The sequence below is a fragment of the Oncorhynchus kisutch genome, linkage group LG3, assembly GCF_002021735.2.
Source record: "Oncorhynchus kisutch isolate 150728-3 linkage group LG3, Okis_V2, whole genome shotgun sequence".
In the NCBI taxonomy this organism is placed as follows: Eukaryota; Metazoa; Chordata; class Actinopteri; order Salmoniformes; family Salmonidae; genus Oncorhynchus; species Oncorhynchus kisutch.
In genome coordinates this window covers 50,668,829-50,692,430 of record NC_034176.2, presented here as the reverse complement: position 1 = coordinate 50,692,430, position 23,602 = coordinate 50,668,829, and the positions used below count along the sequence as shown (strand labels likewise).

The following is a 23,602-nucleotide window of genomic DNA, read 5'->3' as shown; positions in this document are numbered from 1 at the left end:
ATAAGGTATTTCTGTTTTTATTTTGAATAAATGTACAAACGTTTCTAAAAACCTGTTTTCGCTTTGTCATTATGTGGTATTGTGGATAGATTGATGAGAAAAACTATTAAATTAATTAATCTTAATCTACCATAACAAAATGTGGAAAGGGGGAAGGGGTCTGAAAACTTTCCAAATGCACTGTAAGTGTGATATGTAACTCTTTTCAGGAAACTAGGTGTATGTCGCACGTCTTCACCGGAGAGGCATTTTATCAAAATGTGTTTTTTGGGCAGAAATGTATTCTAGAACATGTGCCTTAATAACACATTTTTATTCCTTCCACAAGTACAAATGAAAATGTTAAATTACGAGCCTAGTTGGTTTAGCCACATAAAAAGACAGGCACCTTCCAGCTAGCCATGACTGGCTGAGATAATGGATGTCCTGGACATGACGGGAGATGAGTTTGGATTGGTCTGCCATGTAGGCATTCTATTCTTCTGTTTATAAAGTGAGCGGCTGTCACACCCTGATCTTCACCACAAGAGAACCGGGCTGAATAATTTTGCACGCCCAATTTTTCAGTTTTTGATTTGTTAAAAAAGTTTGAAATATCCAATAAATCTCGTTCCACTTCATGATTGTGTCCCACTTGTTGTTGATTCTTCACAAAAAAATACAGTTTTATATCTTTATGTTTGAAGCCTGAAATGTGGCAAAAGGTCGCAAAGTTCAAGGGGGCCGAATACTTTCGCAAGGCACTGTATCCAGTACCACCTCCACAGCCCAGCCCTCCGGTAGCAGCTCCCCGCACCAGGCTTCCTGTGCGTGTTCTCGGTTCAGTACCACCAGTGCCAGCACCACGCATCAGGCCTACAGTGCGCCTCGCCTCTCCTGCGCTGCCGGAGTCTCCCGCCTGTTTAGCGCTGCCAGAGTCTTCTGCCTCTACAGCGTTGCCGGAGTCTCCTGCCTGTTTAGCGCAGCCAGAGCTGCCAGCCTGCATGGAGCAGCCAGAGCTGCCAGCCTGCATGACAGACTGACAGCCAGAGCTGTCAGTCTGCATGGAGCAGCCAGAGATGTCAGTCAGCATGGAGCAGCCAGAGCTGCCAGTCTGCATGGAGCAGCCAGAGCTGTCAGTCTTCATGGAACAGCCAGAGCTGCCAGTCTGCATGGACAGCCGGAGCTGTCAGTCTGCAAGGAGCTGTCAGTCTGCAAGGAGCTGCCAGTCTGCAAGGAGCTGCCAGTCTGCAAGGAGCTGCCAGTCTGCAAGGAGCAGCCAGAGCTGCCAGTCTGCATGGAGCAGCCAGAGCTGCCAGTCTGCATGGAGCAGCCAGAGCTGTCAGTCTTCATGGAACAGCCAGAGCTGCCAGTCTGCATGGACAGCCGGAGCTGTCAGTCTGCAAGGAGCTGTCAGTCTGCAAGGAGCTGCCAGTCTGCAAGGAGCTGCCAGTCTGCAAGGAGCTGCCAGTCTGCAAGGAGCAGCCAGAGCTGCCAGTCTGCAAGAAGCCGCCAGAGCTGCCAGTCAGCATGGAGCAGCCAGAGGCGCCAGTCAGCTTGGAGCAGCCAGAGCCGCCAGTCTGCATGGAGCAGCCAGAGCCGTCAGTCTGCCAGGATCCGCCAGTCAGCCAGACTCTTCCAGATCCGCCAGTCAGCCAGACTCTTCCAGATCCGCCAGTCAGCCAGACTCTTCCAGATCCGCCAGTCTGCCAGACTCTTCCAGATCCGCCAGACACTTCCAGATCCGCCAGTCTGCCAGACTCTTCCAGATCCGCCAGTCTGCCAGACTCTTCCAGATCCGCCAGTCAGCCAGACTCTTCCAGATCCGCCAGTCAGCCAGGATCTGCCAGAGCCTTCCTCCTCTCCTGTGCTGCCGGAGTCTGAAGAGCCCCTCTGTCCCGAGCTGCCCCTCTGTCCTGAGCTGCCCCTCTGTCCCGTGTTATTAAGTAGGGTTGCCGTGGCTAGGAGGTCACGGAAGCGGACAAGGTGGGGGAAGACTACGGTGAAGTGGGGGCCACGTCCAGCACCAGAGCCGCCACCGCGGACAGATGCCCACCCAGACCCTCCCCTATAGGTTCAGGTTTTGCGGCCGGAGTCCGCACCTTGGGGGGGGGGGGGGGGGGGGGTACTGTCACACCCTGACCATAGTTTACTTTGTATATTTCTATGTTTTGGTTGGTCAGGGTGTGAGCTGAGTGGGCATTCTATGTTTCATGTCTAGTTTGTCTATTTCTATGTCTGGCCTGATATGGTTCTCAATCAGAGGCAGGTGTTAGTCATTGTCTCTGATTGGGAACCATATTTAGGTAGCCTGGGTTTCACTGTGTGTTTGTAGGTGATTGTTCCTGTCTCTGTGTTTGCACCAGATAGGACTGTTTCGGTTTTCGTTACGTTCATTTACATTCTTTGTTTTGTAGTGTTTGTATTGATTCGTGTTTTTACGTTTGTTTATTAAACATGGATCGCAATCTACACGCCGCATTTTGGTCCGACTCTCCTTCACCACAAGAGAACCGTTACAGCGGCTGAGTTTGTGTTGATAGCCCTTTCTCCACGCCATTTTTGAAAGATATAACGTTAGCCATCAAGAACTACAAAAGTTGTACTACTTTTCTCAACAACATTGATGCCCTGAATTTAGCAGGCGCATTTGACAGATCGGTTGGAAAAAGTGATGGGCTACTTTCTGTACACACCACAGTCAGTGTGAACCAGAGTGACTTGACACAATACTTCCCAAACAAGATGTAGCTACAAACAAAACGGAGTTGAATGGTTCCAGTCTGCCATGAAACGTTCATCCATGTATACAGGTAAGAGTCTAGCTACATTTTCAGATACTGTACGTTTCTAATTTTGTCAGAAAATCATTTTCATTGGAAAAGCGTACAGTTCGCTAGCTAGCAAATGTTAGCTTGCTGGCTTGCTAGCTAAAGTTAGTTGTATGATCTGTGTAGTATTATTTTTTTATTCAGAAATCCATATGCATTGCTAGTTATAGCCTAATGTTAGCTAGCTAACATTGAACCTGGTTGGTTAGCTTTAGCTACCTGCAGATTCATACTATAGCTATGACAATGTTTCTATTGGTAGTAGTATGAGTTGGGATTATGCTGATTCATTATTTAGCTAGCTACATGTCTAAACAAAAGACTCTACCTTGCCAGATGATTACATGACCCATCAAGTTAGCCAGGTGTGTCTGGGGGTGATTATGGCCATCTATTGTATTTCATGAACATGTGTACATGTCTAGACAATAGTGACCCATCCACGTAGCTAGATGTGGCTGGGTGGTTGTTATACCACTTCATTTACATAACCAATCCATTTAAAGTGTGTCAAGTAAGCGTCAGCTAATAATGATCAAATATTTATTAAATAATTTTATCTGGATACTCTGTTTTTGATATCGCAACTATGCAAGTAACCAGTTCACTGTATCGTTTACACCTTGTGTATCCTGTGCATGTGACAAATAAAATGTGATTTTATTTGATAAAGTGTGTGTTTACCAGAGACGGTAATGTGAAGAACAACATGACCTGCACCAAAGTCAGATTAGGATATAGGCCAAGGACTAGATAACTCCAGGTATACATACACTTTATTGTAGGCTACTATTTTTAACACTTTTAATCTTACTACTAAACTACACTACCTTACTCACTCTGTTTAGCACATGGCCTCACATGTCAATTCTTAAAGAGATGGGTGGGGCTAAGGTTTAAGAGGTTGTGAACGATGCAAAAAGTTGGTACAAAACCCGTCGCGCACCAACTCACAAACATACAATCAAACAAACAATCTCCGACAAGGACATGAGGGGAAACAGAGGGTTAAATACACAACATGTAATTGATGGGATGGGAACCAGGTGTGAAGGAAGACAAGACAAAACCAATGGAAAATCATTTAAAAAAATGGATCAGTGATGGCTAGAAGGTTGGTGACGTCGACCGCCGAACACCACCCGAACAAGGAGAGGGCCCGACTTTGGCGGAAGTCAGAACACAGAAATATTACTGGCAAACGCTTGGTAATTAATACCGGTCCAACCTGCTGTCCTGTGCCAGCAGCCACTAAGCATAAAAGCAGGCCACAGTCAAATAGTAAAGAATAATACACGTGGTCCTTTGGGAATACAAACTTGCAGGCATTAAACATGCCCACAGTATACTGGTAGGGTATCCTATTAAGGCATGGAAATATAAAGTTCAGTGGCTAGTCTTAGGTAGCAACTAGACTAATTAGTACTGCACCATCTAGGCTGTCCAGCTGCAGCTAGTTGGTAAAAGCTCATTTTGCCATGTCAATAAAATACTATATTGTCCTTGTAAAAACATGCCACCACATACATACCATCCTTGTTTATAAAGTGGAAGAATAATTGTCCATTTTGGCAGGTTGGAGGCACCTCTCTCATCAAGAGATGAGTTCACTAGTTAGGTGGTCCTTAGTCACGTTAGAATGCCTAGTGTATTAGGGCCAGGGGCAAAGTACGGGCCTACAAAGGCTAGCTAGTCATATACCGTCTGTCCTGTGGATGGATGTAGGTGCATGACGATGTATTCTTTGGCCCTGGTTGGGTCCACGAATGTCTTCTGCTCACCGGAGGGAGTAGTGATCTTTAGCACTAGTGGGTAGAGAATGCTGAACTTGGACTCCCGGTAGCGATCTAGGAGCCCCCTCACCTCGTTGAAGGCTGACCTCTTTGTGGGTGATGGGAGCCGTTCGATGATGCCTTACGAAAGACACCATCCTTCTACTGAAAGTAGTGGAATTTGACTATGATGGGTCTGGGCGACTCCCCATTCTTCGGTGCGGACTGTAGGCTTCTGTGCGCACGGTCAAGGGTGTGGGCGTAATCGAGGCCTAGGATTTCCTGTAGCTGTTTAGATACGAACAGGCTAGGCCGCAATCCGCCTACGGTCTTAAGTCCCTCTCTCACGCCGAAATGGCGACCGTTCCCTCGGTGCTGTCTGTTCTCGAGGTCCTAGACCTTGGAAGAAAGTTTGACAACATCTGATGATAGCCGTGTGACTTGCTCTTCCATTGTCACCACTTTGTTGGAGTAAGTATTTGCGCCACCCTCCAGGCAATAAAGGCATTTTGCCAAATCTTCTTTAACAGAGTTGATCTTTGTTTTGACCTCGTTGGCGAGAGTTGCTATTTGTGCGGATAGGTCAGTGGATAGTGACTCCACCTTAGCCAGCACAGTCTGTTCAGACTTAATGATAAACAACATTACCTTAGCTAGGTCGTGGGGGTCAGAGTCCATGTCAGTGTCCGGTGAGCCCGAGGCTTTAGCAGAGGCCTGCTCTTTTGTGACTCATGGCCATTGTTGTTTCAACATTTTACGATGAAAAGGCAAAACTGTCTGGATAAAATGCCAAATTAGTGAATTGGGTTTGATTCCTAATTAAAGGTTACAAAATGAATATGGTAGGGGAGGTGTTGGTGAAGTATTAATAGTAAATAGTTTGCCCTAGATAGGAGCACCGAGAAAACACGTATTCACATGTTGCTACTCACCAGCACCCCTTGTGATTACATAATGATGCATCGTTCGCTTCCCCTCACTCATCAACTCATCAACTCACCCATTCTCACCCTTACTCCCCATCATACTTTACATTGTTTATTTAATATGAGTGAGAGGGAAGGTGGAGAAGGAAGACTGAACAGAAGAACTTTCATTCTGGTCTCAACAACTCTATTTTGGGCTACACGAGCTTCAGCTCATTCCTAAATTCCTTGGTAGGAAGGAGGGTTGCAGGTTTAGGTAACAAATAAGGACAGCTGGCATCACAAATATACCATATTTAAATTTAAACAGTCACAAGGATGTCTTTTTAGATTGTATTGTCTTTTACATTTTATTGGTCACATAAACATGATTAGCAGATATAATTGTGAGTGTAGCGAAATGCTTGTGCTTCTAGTTCTGACATTGCAGCAATATCTAACATGTAATCTAACAATTCCACAACATCTGCGCTGTGCCGTCAACACCACCCTCTGGAGAGTCTTGTGGTTGTGGGCGGTGCAGTTGCCGTACAAGGCGGTGATACAGCCCGACAGGATGCTCTCAATTGTGCATCTGTAAAAGTTTGTGAGGGTTTTAGGTGACAAGCCGCATTTCGTCAGCCTCCTGAGGTTGAAGAAGCACTGTTGCACCTTCTTCACCACACTGTCTGTCTGGGTGGACCATTTCAGTTTGTCCATGATGTGTACACTGAGTAACTGAAACCTTTCCACCTTCTCCACTGATGTGGATAGGGGGGTGCTCCCTCTGCTGTTTCCTGAAGTCCACGATCATGTCCTTTGTTTTGTTGACGTGCCCTCACCTCATCCCTGTAGGCTGTTTTGTCGTTGTTGGTAATCAAGACCACTACTTTTGTATCGTCTGCAACTTGATGATTGAGTTGGAGGCGTGCATGGCCACACAGTAATGGGTGAACAGGGAGTACAGGAGGGGGCTGAGCACACACCCTTGTGTGTTTTGAGCATCAGTGAAGTGTAGATGTTGTTTCCAACCTTTACCACCTGGGGGCGGCCCATCAGGAAGTCCAGGACCCAATTGCACAGGGTGGGATTCAGACCCATGGTCTCAAGTCTAATGATGAGCTTTGAGGGACCTACAGTGTTGAATGCTGAGATATAGTCAATGAACAACATTCTTACATAGCTATACCTCTTGTCCAGATGGGATAGGGCAGTGTGCAGTGTGATGGCGATTGTATCATCTGTGGACTTATTGGGGCGGTAAGCAAATTGAAGTGGGTCTAGGGTGACAGGTAAGGTAGGGTGGAGGTGATATGATCCTTGACTAGTCTCTCAAAGCACTTCATGATGACAGAAGTGAGTGCTATGGTGCGATAGTCATTTAGTTCAGTTACCTTTGCCTTCTTGGGTACAGGAGCAATGGTGGCAATCTTGAAGCATGTGGGGACAGCACACTGGGTTAGGGAGAGATTGAATATGTCCGTAAACACACCAGCCAGCTGGTCTGCTCATGCTCTGAGGACGCGGCTAGGGATGCCGTCTGGGCTGGCAGCATTGCAAGGGTTAGCATGTTTAAATGTCTTACTCACATCGGCCACGGAGAAAAAGAGCCCACAGTCCACATGGGTGGCACTGTATTATCCGCAAAGCAAGAAAAGAGGGTGTTAAATTTGTCTGGAAGGAAGATGTCGGTGTTCGTGACGTGGCTGGCTTTCTTTTTGTAGTCCGTGATTGTCTGTAGACCCTGCCACATACGTCTCGTGTCTGAGCCGTTGAATTGCGCCTCCACTTTGTCTTGATTCTGACATTTCGCTTGTTTGATTGCCTCGCAGAGGGAATAACTACACTGTTTGTATTCGGCCATATTCCCAGTCACCTCCCTATGGTTAAATGTGGTGGTTCGCGCTTTCAGTTTTGTGCGAATGCTGACATCTATCCACAGTTTCTGGTAGGTTTTAATAGTCACAGTAGGTAAAACATCTCCAATACACGTCCTTATAAACTCACCTCACCAAATCAGTGTATACGTCAATATTATTGCCTGAGGCTACCCGGAACATGTCCCAGTCTGCATGATCAAAACAATCCGATTGGTCAGACCAGCGTTCAATAGTCCTTAGCACGGGTACATCCTGTTTGAGTTTCTGTCTGTAGGAAGGGAGGAGCAAAAGTCAGAGTAGCAGTGACCCAGTGTTTTACCAGTGCGAGTGCTACAGTCAAAATGCTGATAGAATTTAGGTAGCCTTGTTCTCAAATTTGCTTTGTTAAAATCCCCAGCCACAATAAATGCAGCCTCAGGATATATGGTTTCCAGTTTGCATAAAGTCCAGTGAAGTCCCTTGAGGCCGTCATGGTATCGGCTTGAGAGGAGATATGCACGGCTGTGACAATAACCGAGGAGAATTCCCTTGGGAGATAATGTAGTCAGCACTTTATTGTTAGGAATTCTAGGTCAGGTGAACAAAAGGAGCGAGTTCCTGTATGTTGTTACAATTACACCATGATACATTAATCATGAACCATACACCCCCTTCCTTCCTTCTTCCCGGAGAGATGTTTATTCCTGTCGGCGCAACGCACATACAATCCAGGTGACTGTACCGACTCTGACAGAATATCCCGAGAGGGCCATGTTTCCATGAAACAGAGTATGTTACATTCCCTGATGTCTCTGGAAAGCAACCCTTGCCCTAATTTTGTCTACCTTGTTATCTAGAGACTGGACATTAGCTAATAATATACTCGGAAGCGGTGGGTGGTGTGCGCACCTCCGAAGTCTGACCAGAAGACTACTCCGTCTGCCTTTTCTCCGGCGGCGTTGTTGTGGGTCAGCCTCTGGAATCTGCATAAATGCCCTCGGTAGTCCAGACAAAGGAGCCGCTTTGGGAAAGTCGTATTCCTGGGTGTAGTGCTGGTAAGTTGACGTCACTCTGATATCCAATAGTTCTTCCCAGGTGTATGTTATAACACTGAATACTTTATGGGTTAATAATGTCAGAAATAATACATAAGAAACATCAAACATTACTCTACAGTCCATCTTCCTCACCCGATTCACCTGTTGAGGTAATACTCATTCAGCCTGTATCTCAGCACATATGGATATGCAGCTGTTAGAGTGGAAAATAAAGACCTTAATGCTGAAAGTCCTTTTGAATAGGAGTAATTTCTCCCACACACTCTGCAGTATCTCCTCTTAGTGGCATATACACACACACACACACACACACACACACACACACACACACACACACACACACACACACACACACACACAATGTAGTATTCCATAATGACAAACTCTCACAATGCCTTGGGCTCTTACACAACACAGCCACCCCCTCAGTGTGTGTGCGTACCACATGACGCCGATGAGAGAGACAACACCTCGTCCCACACACACCCACTGTGAGGCTGTCACCTCCACACACAGCCACACAAATGTAAAAACCGCTCACACGCCTCAACCAGACTCAAAGAGAGAGAGAACATGTGAGGTGAAGGAAGAGAGAGAGAAAGGCATAAGAGATGGAGAGAAAGGGAGAGCTTTCACAACAGAAGGACCTGACAGTTTTAAGATGAGGAAGACTTCTGTTATTTTACTTAAACCCACTTGCTTGTGAACTGGATCCATCTACTCTGCAGACAGCGACACACACACAGAGAGAGAGCAACACACATCGAGAGACCTCAGCGTGGTAAGTGAGCTGTTCCTACATCTGAGAACATTAGCCTTCACATATGAATAGCATCACCTGAAACACGCTCTCCGCCTGTGTTGCTATATGAATGCAAATATCCCCATGTTGGGCAATCAAGTTTTATTGTGTTTCATTGTTCTTGGTGTGACTGTATCCCTAGTAGAAGTTTCAATCTAAAGATACAGCTATTCTGTGACAGTGGAGCCTGTTATGTGGTAAGGTATTAGTATAATGTTTCTGGTCTGCCAATTTATATGAACAAAAAAATAGGACAACTAGTTGTTTTATATACTGTATACATGTTTTATTTTATTGGACACAGGAGAGATATTGGGGAAGATAGACAGAGAATGTGTCAAAGGCAGTGGTGAATGATTTGAACCCACGCCGACCGGATGTGTACAAACATGCATGTGCTGTAGGGGGTGACACTAACAGTTAGACCGCCGAATCCAATGGGAACAACTGGTTAACTTTAAACTCACTTTAAATACAAATATCAATCATGTATGTCACAGAACACAATCCGTTCTAAATTACAACAATAACCATACAACGCATACATACAGTGCCTTCAGAAAGTATTTACAGCTCTTACAACTTTTTGCCTACACACAATATCCCATACCGTCAAAGTGGATTTTTTTGTTGTTGTTGACATTTTCAGAAATGAATTACAAATAAAAAGCTGAAATGTCAAAAGTATTCAACCCCTTTGTCATGACAAGCCTAAATAAGTTCAGGAATAACAATTTGCTTATTAACAAGTCACATAATAAGGTGCATGGACTCACTCTGTGTGCATTAATAGTGTTAATATGATTTTTGAATGACTACCCCATCTCTGTACCTCATATATATACAATTATCTGTAAGGTCCCTCAGTCGAACTTCTGAAGTGTTTTGTGATTCTTTCTGGGTAATCGCGTCCGACTTCTTCACTGTTGAAAACATCTTTAGTTTGTCAATGAAGTTTGAAATTAATAAAGTTCCATTGTAACGCTTTATTTGACACTTGCATCTGAGCATCACAGTTATGATAGAACCATTATTCCTTTATAATGCCATGATGACTGCAAAAGAGCTCCGTGAATATCTACACTACAGTGTTATAGGAATCACTCCGTTCAGCCCAACGGGCTAGTTTAGGAGACCATGGAGAGAAAACTAACTACAGTCGTGGCCAAAAGTTTTGAGAATGATACAAATACTAATTTCCAAAGTTTGCTGCTTCAGTGTCTTTAGATATTTTTGTCAGATGTTACTATGGAATACTGAAGTATAATTACAAGCATTTCATAAGTGTCAAAGGCTTTTATTGACAATTACATGAAGTTGATGCAAAGAGTCAATATTTGCAGTGTTTGACCCTTCTTTTTCAAGACCTCTGCAATCCACCCTGGCCCATTCTGGCATAATCAATTATTGAATAATCAATGCTTGGAGTTTGTGGGTTTTTGTTTTTCTACCCACCTCTTGAGGATTGACCACAAGTTCTCAATGGGATTAAGGTCTGGGGAGATTCCAGGCCATGGACCCAATATATCGACTGTTCCTGGATGGTTGGGAGAAGTTGCTCTCGGAGGATGTGTTGGTACCATTATTTATTAATGGCTGTGTTCTTAGGCACAATTGTGAGTGAGCCCACTCCCTTGGCTGAGAAGCAACCCCACACATGAATGGTCTCAGGATGCTTTACTGTTGGCATGACACAGGACTGATGGTAGCGCTCACCTTGTCTTCTCCGGACAAGCTTTTTTCCGTATGCCCCAAACAATCGGAAAGGGGATTCGTCAGAGATAATGACTTTACCCCAGTCCTTAGCAGTCCAATCCCTGTACCTTTTACAGAATATCAGTCTATCCCTGATGTTTTTCCTGGAGAGAAGTGGCTTCTTTTCTGCCCTTCTTGACACCAGGCCATCCTCCAAAAGTCTTGCCTCACTGTGTGTGCAGATGCACTCACACCTGCCTGCTGCCATTCCTGAGCAAGCTCTGTACTGGTGGTGCCCCAATCCCGCAGCGGAATCAACTTTAGGAGACAGTCCTGGCACTTGCTGGACTTTCTTGGGCGCCCTGAAGCCTTCTTCACAACAATTGAACTGCTTTCCTTGAAGTTCTTGATGATCCGATAAATGGTTGATTTAGGTGCAATCTTACTGGCAGCAATATCCTTGCCTGTGAAGCCCTTTTTGTGCAAAGCAATGATGACGGCACGTGTTTCCTCGCAGGTAACCATGGTTGACAGAAGAACAATGATTCCAAGCAACACTCTCCTTTTGAAGCTTCCAGTCTGTTATTCAAACTCAATCATCATGACATAGTGATCTCCAGCCTTGTCCTCGTCAACACTCACACCTGTGTTAACGAGAGAATCCCTGACATGATGTCAGCTGGTTATTTTGTGGCAGGGCTGAAATGCAGTGGAAATGTTTTTGGGGGATTCAGTTCATTTGCAAAGTCCTTCTTTGCCATGCAATTCATCTGATTACTCTTCAAAACCTTCTGGAGTATATGCAAATTGCCATCATACAAACTGAGGCAGCGTATATTGTGAAAATTAATATTTGTGTCATTCTCAAAAAAATTTGGCCACGACTGTACATGGAGTGTGATCAATGCTTACTTTACAAAGATGTTAAGACTATTCTAGCCTTGATTTCCACGCTACAGACCGAATGTCAGACACTATACAGCGTCTAGCTTAGCGAGATTAAGGGCATTCTTTTTTGAAGGAATCAGAAAATAACTATTCTTTCACCTCACAGGCAGTTGGGAATTGGGAAGGATCGGGTTTCTTTCTCTTTCTGTATAACTAAATAAAGAACACCATTGTAAAACATATATGTGTAAAAATAAAATATCTTGCAGAAAAAACACCATTACTTTCGCTGACAACAAAGAAGAAATGATGCAGTAATGTGGAGAAGATGAGCGTCAATTGTGTAGTTTAAACAGTTGTAACTGTTTAAAGTGGTTCTTTAAGTGTGTTGTTGTTTACCAGGAGAGTTGGTCAGGTAAGTTCTCCTTTTATGGACCTTCCGCTGCTGGACCCAGGTAATACATCACCATGATAACACCAGAAGGACATCCAGATGTTCAACTGGCCAATGGAATCCTGATTTATGATTTATATCTCTGCTTACACACACCTTTGGAACACACACAGCTACACCCGCTATAACACAATACCTAGGCCCTGATTCAATCCAAACCGTGCTAAAGCGCAGCTGTGCTACAAAGCAGCTGTGCTACATACACATTAACATCATCAATGTCTTCATTTACCTTCATTTCATCAATGTCTTCATTTAATTTGCATTTCATTGCATGACAAATATTTGATCACCTACCAACCAGTAAGAATTCCAGCTTTCACAGACCTGTTTGTTTTTCTTTAAGAAGCCCTCCTGTTCTCCACTCATTACCTGTCCACACACTCAATCAAAAAGACTCTCCACAACAGACTCTCCACAACCTCTCCACAATTGCCAAGACCAGAGAGCTGTGTAAGGACATCAGGGATACAATTGTAGACCTGCACAAGGCTGGGATGGGCTACAGGACAAATGGCAAGCAGCTTGGTGAGAAGGCAACAACTTTTGGCGCAATTATTAGAAATTGGAAGAAGTTCAAGATGATGGTCCATCACCCTCGGACTGGGTATCCATGCAAGATCTTAACTCGTGGGGCATCAATGATCATGAGGAAGGTGAGGGATCAGCCCAGAACTACACGGCAGGACCTGGTCAATGACTTGAAGAGAGCTGGGACCACAGTCTCAAAGAAAACCATTAGTAACACACTACGCCGTCATGGATTAAAATCCTGCAGTGCACGCAAGGTCCCCCTGCTCAAGCCAGCACATGTCCAGGCCTGTCTGAAGTTTGCCAATGACCATCTGGATGATCCAGAGGAGGAATGGGAGAAGGTCATGTGGTCTGATGAGACAAAAATAGAGCTTTTTGGTCTAAACTACACTCGCCGTGTTTGGAGGAAGAAGAAGGATGAGTACAACCACAAGAACACCATCCCAACCATGAAGCATGGAGGTGGAAACATCATTCTTTGGGGATGATTTTCTGCAAAGGGGACAGGACTACTGCACCGTATTGAGGGTAGGATGGATGGGGCCATGTATCGCGAGATCTTGGCCAAAACCTCCTTCCCTCAGCAAGAGCATTGAAGATGGGTCGTGGCTGGGTCTTCCAGCATGACAATGACCCGAAACACACAGCCAGGGCAACTAAGGAGTGGCTCCGTAAGAAGCATCTCAAGGTCCTGAAGTGGCCTAGCCAGTCTCCAGACCTGAACCCAATAGAAAATCTTTGGAGAGAGCTGAAAGTCCGTATTGCCCAGCGACAGCCCCGAAACCTGAAGGATCTGGAGAAGGTCTGCATGGAGGAGTGGGCCAAAATCCCTGCTGTAGTGTGTGCAAACCTGGTCAAGAACTACAGGAAACGTATGATCTCTGTAATTGCAAACAAAGGTTTCTGTACCAAATATTAAGTTCTGCTTTTCTGACGTATCAAATACTTATGTCATGCAATACAATGCAAATTAATTACTTAAAAATCATACAATGTCATTTTCTGGATTTTTGTTTTACATTCCGTCTCTCACAGTTGAAGTGTACCTATGATAAAAATGACTGACCTCTACATGCTTTGTAAGTAGGCAAACCTGCAAAATTGGCAGTGTATCAAATACTTGTTCTCCCCACTGTATGTCAGCAATGGTGGTAAGCAAAACTAGGTCTATGACGACGTCGTTACGGAAACCACACCGGAGAGGGAAGTTCATCAGACTGTGAGCATAAAGAAGATGGTACAGGTAAACACACATGCTTTGCAGAGCAAACGGGTAAATACAGGTAAACACAGACCCAGACATATCTACTGGACTTCCACAGACTGGAAATAACAACCATCACAGATGTCAAGAAGCTGCGCTGTACATGAGGAGCTGTTCTTGAAATCATAACTCTTGAAAAAGAGTGCATTTCAATGAGACTAATCTGGATAAACTAAATAAACAAATGTTAAATAAATAATAAATCACAAATAACACAGAGAGACCATCAGCTACACACAGTAAATCAGTAAATCCTGTCAGCTATACTGTAGTTAATGCCAGGAGTTTCACCAGCCCATAAGATAGTCTGAAAACAAGCAGCACACACAGCAAAATTTGATCGGTAAATAGAACACTGTGCTTGTTCAACTAAACACTTTTGAAGTGTTTATATGAGAAACACCAGAAAGTGTTGAATTTACACTTTTCAAAGTGTTGCCCTTTTAACACCGATACTTTCCAATGCCAAAGCCTAATATAAATATTTGAAATAAATACAGTACCAGTCAAACGTTTGGACACACCTACTCATTCAAGGGATTTTCTGTAAGTGTACTATTTTCTACATGACATAACACATATGGAATCAAGTTGTACCCGAAAAGGTGTTAAACAAATCAAAATATATTTTATATTTGAGATTCTTCAATGTAGCCACCCTTTGCCTTGATGACAGCTTTGCACACTCTTGGCATTCCCTCAACCTGCTTAACAAGTTAGTTACCTGGAATGCATTTCAATTAACAGGTGTGCCTTATTAAAAGTACATTTGTGGAATTTCTTTCCTTCTTAATGCGTTTGAGACAATCAGTTGTGCTATGACAAGGTAGGGGTGGTATACAGAAGATAGCCTTATTTGGTAAAAGACCAGGTCCATATTACGGCAAGAACAGCTCAAATAAGCAAAGAGAAACGATAATCCACCATTACTTTAAGACATGGTCAGTCAATCAGGAAAATGTCATGATCTTTGAAAGTTTCTTCAAGTGCAGGCGCAAAAACTATCAAGCTCTACGATGAAACTGTTTCTCATAAGGAACGCCACAGGAAAGGAAGACCCAGAGTTACCTCTGCTGCAGAAGATAAGTTCATTAGAGTTAACAGCACCTCAGATTGAACATCAACTGTTCAGTAGACACTGCGTGAATCAGGCCTTCATGGTCGAATTGCTGCAAAGAAACTGCTACTGAAGGGCACCAATAAGAAGAAGAGTCTTGCTTGGGCCAAGAAATATGAGCAATGGACATTAGACCGGTGGAAATCTGTCCTTTGGTCTGATGAGTCGAAATTTGAGATATTTTGGTTCAAACCGCTATGTCTTTGTGAGATGCAGAGTAGGAGAACTGATGATCTCCGCATGTGTGGTTCCTACCGTGAAGCATGGAGGAGGTGTGATTGTGTGGGGGTGCTTTGCTGATGACACTGTCAGTGATTTATTTGAATTCAAGGCACACTTAACCACCGTGGCTACCACAGCATTCTGCAGCGATACGCCATCTCATCTGGTTTAAGCTTAGTGGGACTATCATTTGTTTTTCAGCAGGACAATGACCCAAAACACACCTCTGGGCTGTGTAAAGGATATTTGACCAAGAAAGAGTGACGGACTGCTGCATCAGATTATCTGGCCTCCACAATCACCCGACCTCAACCCAATTGAGATGGTTTGGGATGAGTTGGACTGCAGAGTTAAGGAAAATCAGCCAACAAGTGCTTAGCATATGAAACTCAATTCAGGAAACTAGGCGTATTTTGTGGGTCACTACTTCACAGGAGAGCCATTTGAACAAACTTTTATCAAATCAAAATGCATTTTTTTGGGCAGAAATGTCTTCCGGAACATGTGAACATTCATGTGCCTTAATAACAGATTTGTATGCCATCTGTAAATACGAATAAAACTGAAATTACGAGCCTAGCCACATAAAAATTCTCCAACCTTCCCACTAGCCATGATTGGCTGAGATAATGAGTGGCCTGGACATGCCGAGAGATGAGTTCGGATTGGTCTGCCATATAGGACGTTTCTGTCTATTTGAGCTGGTCAGTGTGTGTTGGTAATCCTATCTAACATGGCTTTTTTTATGTATCACGTAGTAGAACTGCATGTGTTGCTCTCCACTTTCTGGAGGACCGAGTTTTGAAATCAGTGGAATTGGAGAATGATAGTTTAGGTGACGGAGAAAACACCTGTCTGCGGCTTACATCTTAAAACTAATGGCAACCATGGCATCATCATTTCAAGTTAAAGTGTACTGTTAGCTAGCTAGCTAACATTAGCTGGCTGTCTCGCTAGCTAACATTACGTTTATGATCTTACTATTTGTATCTCAGAGCCATTTGCGTTGCTAGTTATTGCCTAATGTTAGCTAGATAACATTGAACCTGTTTTTGTTTAGCTATCTGCAGATTCATGCAGGGTAGTAACGTCATGAGTTGGGATCATGGTTAATCGTTTAGCTAGCTAGCTAGCTACCTACATGTCTTAACAAAAGACTCCCCTATGCAATTAACCATTTCAATAGAATGTCACTACGACAACTGTTGATAGACGTAGCTGGTAAATCTCGGGCTATCTACTCAGATTTCAGAGCGCTCTCGTCTAAGTGTGCCAGAGCGCAGAATAACTGATGAATTTATGAACGCCCAACACCAGTTGAATATGGCCAGTGTCAGTAAACGTTGGCAAAAAAGTGTAAATTGATGCCAGCAGCAGTTTCAGTCACCAACGCTCTGGATAACATAAAAACAGCCTCATCAGCTCTGCTAGGGTGAGTAAAATGGTCAGTGAATGGTTCTCATGTTAGCTTGAGTGCTTGACTGTTGTTAGGACAGAATGCTCGGATCAACCATTAAAGAGATGGCAGGGGCTAAAGCTTAAGAGGGTGTGAACGATGCTGAATGGGTGTAGATAAAGAACAGCTCTCCAGTAGGTACCAAAACATTCAAAGGCCATTTTCTCAAAAGTGAAGTTACACGTTTATCAACTTTCAAAGCAGAATTACTTTCCCATTGTTCCTCAAAGCAGTGATATACAATTTTGTAGCTCTGTGTCTCTACTTTTTTTTCAATGTAAAAAACACCATTTCAAATTTGCTACTTATGCTACATAAGACCGAATCACAGAGGTCGGTCACATATGTGGGAACTCCTTCAAGACAGTTGGAAAAGCATTCCTCATGAAGCTAGTTGAGAGAATGCCAAGAGTGTGCAAAGTTGTCATCAAAACAAAGGGTGGCTACTTTGAAGAATCTCAAATATAAAATATATTTTGATTTGTTTAACACTTTTTTGGTTACTACATGATTCCATACTTTTCATTTCATAGTTTTGATGTCTTCACTATTATTCTACAATGTAGAAAATAGTAAAAATAAAGAAAAACCCTGGAATGAGTAAGTGTGTCCAAACTTCTGACTGGTACTGTATATTTTAAGATATATTTACATATGACATAATAAGTTATAAGTTGACATATATTTACATATAAGTTATATATTTCATAAATGTATTTTGGACAAACTGTGTACATGTAAATACATTTTTAATTCCCCAGCATATACAGTACCATGTCAAAAGTTCAAGTTCAAGGGTTTTTCTTTATTTTTACTATTTTTGAATAATAGTGAAGACATCACAGCTATGAATAACACATATGGGATCATGTAGTAACCAAAAAAGTGTTAAACAAATCAACATATATTTTACACTATGTCTGCATTGCAGTCTGCAAGTAAAAGTTGTCAAAAATATCATTAGTAAAGTAGAGATACCACAAAATCTACTTAAGTACTACTTTAAAGTATTTTTTACTTCAATATTTTACACCACTGCTGCTGGGTTGGGAAGACTAAAATATGAGACTACCTAAAGCATCTAAACTGAAACACCCATTTCAGTAACGGGTACGTTAAGTTCAAGTAACAGATTGGGGGGGGGTGGGCACAGTTTAAATGCGGCCTTACTGCTATTAGCCCATACAAATGCATTGAATAACAGATTCACAATGTGGAACAATAGATAATCCCCAAAAAGGAGTCATATTAGTGTGTAGCACAAACTGTTCGGATGCTACAGACAGAAGTTGTCAGAGGGGTCATACTAGTTTGTAGGCCAAACCGTTCAGAGAAGACCAATGTTTCAAGGTCTGACAAACACTGCTCTAGCTCTGCCCCTGCAGATGTGGAAGTGCAACAGGCTGATGAGGTGGATTAAGACACATCCAATGTAAACTGATGTCTCTAGCTTAAACTGACGGACTTTGATGGGGATGTTTCTTATTATACTAATTATATACTTTACCATAAACATTTCTAAAAAGCAACCTTCAAAAGAGCATGCTGGGAAATATGATAATGATGGGCGTAGTTTTGGTTTAACACTTGTTATTAACACCAACAGTTTTTTAAATGAAACACATGAATCAACACTAGAAATGTAACACAGAAAAATCAACACTAGGTAACACTGGCCAATTTAACACCCTGATTGAACAATAGCTTAATAAGCAACAACAGCTGGTGTTCACAAAGTAACACCACATCGTGTGTGTGTGTGTGCAGGTGTTTGCATGAGTGAAAAAAATCAGTCCTGACACCCACACATGCAGCAATCTGCACCAAAGTGTTTGTGCTTGTGTGTGTGTGTGTGTGTGTTTAAAGAGCACCTCTGCAAATTCTCACAAAACGGACTGCACTACAGAGGGGGTTAATACAGTTGCTGAATATCAGCTAATAGACAAACTGATAAATCGAAGAAGAAAAAATAAGAAAAAAAAACATTGATAAATTGATTGATGACTTTAATCAATATGAACCACAATCATAGTGATTTTATTGCCAGGGAATACATCATTTTTGAATATCAGTAAGGTCTTATGCATTCTACACAGTGAAATGTCAATAGTCTCCAGTGGGTACTCGAAAATATTATGAATGCCCTACTGGGATGCTTGACTACACATACAGTATTTGAAATCTGTATTAGTGTGGTCATTGAAATTGTTCATGATTATTTATGTTGAAAATAAAGTTTTATTTGTCTTTATTGTGCAATAAAAAAGTACAAATCAATTCTGATTATTGGTGCAGTATTTGTGTAGTGTAGTGTAGTGTATGGTGTTTGTCTGTGTGTGTGTGTGCGTATCTGCAGTGAGCTCATGTTTAGGTTGCAGTGACACACACAGGCCCTTAGACACTGCACCTCTCGCTCTCCCTCTCTCCTTCTCTCCCTCCCTCTACCCCACCCCCCACTGCATATGTTATACAAGAGTTACATAAATCCTCTATCAACCCCTTCAGGAGAATAACCTTAAAACTAGTCCCTGCATGGTAGGACTTGGGCTATTTAATTAAATATTCAGTCATCATTATTCAATATCTATGAACATAATCAATATGTAGTATCTAATCATAGACCCAGAAATGTATAGACGGCAGCATTCTTTGCCCCACATCTTGACATACTGTAAACTACTGTATGACATCATAAAAACAACATGCCAGTTTTAAAAAATGTGAATACAAGAGAGGTAAGACAATTTGTCCTTTAAGAGATGACACAACATCACAAGAATATACACAGATTAACAACAAGTCTCTGAGGGCCAGCTAAGCAAGTTCAATTTCTAAACAACATAATTCTTACAAGTATAGAGATCAATGGAAAAATTGTGGAAAGTGCCAACTGGACTAATAATCATTTATTAAAATCTATTTAGAAAAGCTATTTTTGCAATAAAGATGGAGCTATAATAGCATTAAAATAAAGACATTTTGATATAATAACGTAATCTATTACTATAACATTTACACTGAACAAAAATATAAACACAACATGTAAAGTGTTGGTCCCATGTTTCATGAGCTGAAATAAAAGATCACCGAAATGTTCCATGTGCACATTTCCCCTTTGCCAAGATAATCCATCCATCCAACTCCAACGTCTCTGCGGCCTCACAACCACAGAGTACGTGTATGGTGTTGTGTGGGCGAGAGTGTGATTTCTCTTAACTCAAGTTAAGTACAGATGTTGGAAATGTGATTCCATCAGTGTGCTACAGTAAAGAGGTGCTATAGTCAAGATGTTAGTGGTCTAGTAGCTATAGAGGTTGGTGTTGGTAGGGTAGGGTAGGAAAGAGCTCCTATTTCAGAACCTGTATAGCATGCTATCAGAAAGAGCAGACCCGACGGGCTTTATACTGCTCCCTGGAAAGAAAAGATACAAATAGAGGGGGTTTTAGAAAAATGTGAGTCTTCATACAATAAAGTTTAAACAAAACCAAGATTTGAAATGATATATGTGGCACACACACACACTTACCCCATCATACACACAGACACTGAGTGACACTCTTCTGTCCTTCCAACTATATACAACTACTGCCCAGTGCCCAAACACACACCTTATCTTATTCAGCCTTGCACACTTCTGTCTTATTCTGCAAACTGGAAGCATCTACCATTTATGCATAATATTGAATTGCATTCCTCAAAACAGCCTCAATTCATTGGGGCATGGACTCAACGAGGTGTCAAAAGTGTTGCACAGGGATGCTGGCACATTTGGACTCCAATGCTTCCCACAGTTGTGTCAAGTTAGTTGGATGTCCTTTGGGTGGTGGACCATTCTTGAAACACACGGGAAACTGTTGAGTGTGAAAAACCCAGCAGCGTTGCAGTTCTTGACACCCTCAAACCGGTGCGCCTTGCACCTAATACCATACCCCGTTCAAAGGCACTTAAATTGTTTGTCTTGCCCATTCACCATCTGAATTGCGCACATACACAATTAATGTCTCAATTCTCTCAAGGCTTAAAAATCCTGATTTATAACCAGTCTCTTCCACCTAAATCTACACGGATTGAAGTGGATTTCACAGGTGACATCAAAAAGGGATCATAGTGTTCACCGGGTCAGTCCATAACCAGGTGAGCATGCCCCCATTCTCATCGACAGGGCTGTAGTGGAGCAGCTTGAGAGCTTCAAGTTCCTTGGTGTCCACATCACCAACAAACTATCATGGTCCAAACACACCAAGACAGTCGTGAAGAGGGCACGACAACGCCTGTTCCCCCTCAGGAGACTGAAAAGATTTGGCATGGGTCCTCAGATCCTCAAAACGTTCTACAGCTGCACCATTGTGAGCATCCTGATTGGTTGCATCACCGCCTGGTATGGCAACTGCTCAGCCTCTGACCGCAAGGCACTACAGAGGGTAGTGCGGTACGGCCCAGTACATCACTGGAGCCAAGCTTTCTGCCACCCAGGACCTCTATACCAGGAGGGGTCAGAGGAAGACCCAAAGAAATCGGCAAAGACTCCAGCCACCCTAGTCATAGACTGTTCTCTCTGCTACCGCATGGCAAGCGGTACCAGAGCACCAAGTCTAGGTCCAAGAGGCTTCTAAACAGCTTCTACCCCCAAGCCATAACAGCTAATCAAATGGCTACCTGGACTATTTGCATTGTCCCCCACCACAACCCCATTTTTATGCTGCTGATACCCTCTGTTTATTACCCATGCATAGTCACTTTATCTCTACCTACATGTACATATTACCTAAATCACCTCGACTAACCGGTGCCCCCACACATTGACTCTGTACCATTGCCCCCTGAATATAGCATCACTACTGTTCTTTTATTGTTGTTTTTTATTGTTATTTTTCGATTTGTCTTATTTATTTATTTTTCTTAACTCTATTTTTCTTAAAACTGCATTGTTGGTTAAAGGCATTTAAGTAAGCATTTTACTCTAAGGTCTATCTAAGGCTGTTGTATTTCGGCATGTGACAAATAACATTTGATTTGATTTTGACATTGCAAGTGTTTTGTAAACTCAGTGTTTACACCCACACACACACACACACAAACACACACACACACACACACACAGCACAACCCCTTATTAACACCCCTGTGTGTGTTACCTGTGTGTGAAAGCCAGTGCGTTCTGAGACGGTTCAGGACGGGGCTCGGGTGTGATGTCACAGGGATCATCTGTCCCGTTGATGTTGTCCATGGCGGGAGGAGTCACAGGAGTCAGAGGTGAAGAGAGTTCACCTGCTGGCGATTCCTACATACAGGACAAGCAATCAATCCATCAATCAACATATAACTAAAGAATTGTTTACAGTGCTTCTTATAAACCCATTAGTCTGAAAGTGCTGAACAGTGATTCTGGATTTATCTAGCAAAGAGCAAGCATTGTATGAGAATGAAATTAGTTCAAATGAACCAAGTCATTTTTTCATGAGGAGATTCAGCAGTCATCTTCTATCTCTGTTCGGCGTGAGAGAGAGATCGAAATAAATAAATAAAGAGAAAACAAATAGAGAGAGACGGATAGGAGAATCTGGTGATAAGCTCCTAGCTCTGTATTACCAAGAGGACATTACTGAGCTGTTCTGCCTGCCAAAGCTTATTGTAGCTCAGAGAAATTGCAGATAAACGTTTATCTTTATTTCCCAAACAATTAAGCCTATGTGACCAAACTAAACATTTACACACTTGAATTACATGAAACAAAACAATTAAGGGGTTATAAACTGGCCATTGTACACACTCAAACCATGCACCACTTAGGCCTGACGGACAGAGATAACTGAGACTTAAACACTGTAGGAAATTACTTTCAGGACATTCCCATTGAAAGTATAATTTCATAATCTACATTTATAAATGGCCTTATTGAAGAAGGCTGGGTTAATGTATGCTTATCATACTCTCAATGCTGTTCTCAGACTTCTACATGTGCCACAATGTCCATTTCCATTGTGCTGACATATTTAGTGTAGCATCAAATCATTTTTGGATGGAGGAATCGGATGGAGGAACCATTCATCAGCATCCTGTTTTCTGTGCATGTAATGATGTGATGTAAACTGATGCAATGTGTAGTAAAATAGCAGGGTTTCCCTGGACTAGAGAGGGTGTTAAGCTGGTTTTTGAAGTGGTGGGACTCTGGGGATTGAATCTTAAAAACAACCTCATTTCTTCCATTTCTGTTCAAAGGAGGACAATTAAATATGCAGCGAAAACACAATAATCTAACAAATGCAGGGATTTCCAAGTTCATATGTTTGTTGCGTGGTTCTCTTTTTTTCCAGCTGTTAACTTATGAAGTACCACAGGAGAGTGTTGTGACCTTTTTAGTGTGAGTACCTAAGAGGGAGCAGTGGCTGTGTTTTTAGTGTGAGTACCTAAGAGGGAGCAGTGGCTGTGTTTTTAGTGGTAAATACCTGAGAGGGAGAGGTGGCTAGTTCCATCTTTCCATCTTGACTTTTTCCCTTGGCCTGACGTGCTGCCTCCTTATACTCTGAAAACTTCTCTGCAAACTGGAGAGAGAGACAGAGACTGGTCACATACTCTGAGAGGTAGAATGTCAATTTCTAGTTCTAATACAAAATATTTGTCACTTTAGGGTACACCTGTGCACACACAAAAAAAACACACTAGTATGTTAGTATTAAGAGGGTAGAGGAGGTTGTCATTAGCGACCAAATGGGAGGCATCTGATTTGACGTCCAACATTTGGGCTATGGAATGGAGGCCCCTACCC

The 23,602-nt window shown here is 42.7% G+C and overlaps 1 protein-coding gene across 3 annotated transcripts in view; it reads right to left on the bottom strand.

The window, feature by feature from the left end:
• homer1b (homer scaffold protein 1b) overlaps positions 1-23,602 on the bottom strand; it is a 104,160-nt gene that overhangs the window by 32,023 nt on the left and 48,535 nt on the right. For all 3 annotated transcript variants that reach the window (XM_020476575.2, XM_020476569.2, XM_031807980.1), the window contains 2 exons: positions 23,283-23,378; positions 21,972-22,117 (listed from right to left, as the gene is read on the bottom strand). In XM_020476575.2, coding sequence (XP_020332164.1) covers positions 21,972-22,117; positions 23,283-23,378 — 242 coding nt within the window. The remainder of the gene's footprint in view (positions 1-21,971; positions 22,118-23,282; positions 23,379-23,602) is intronic.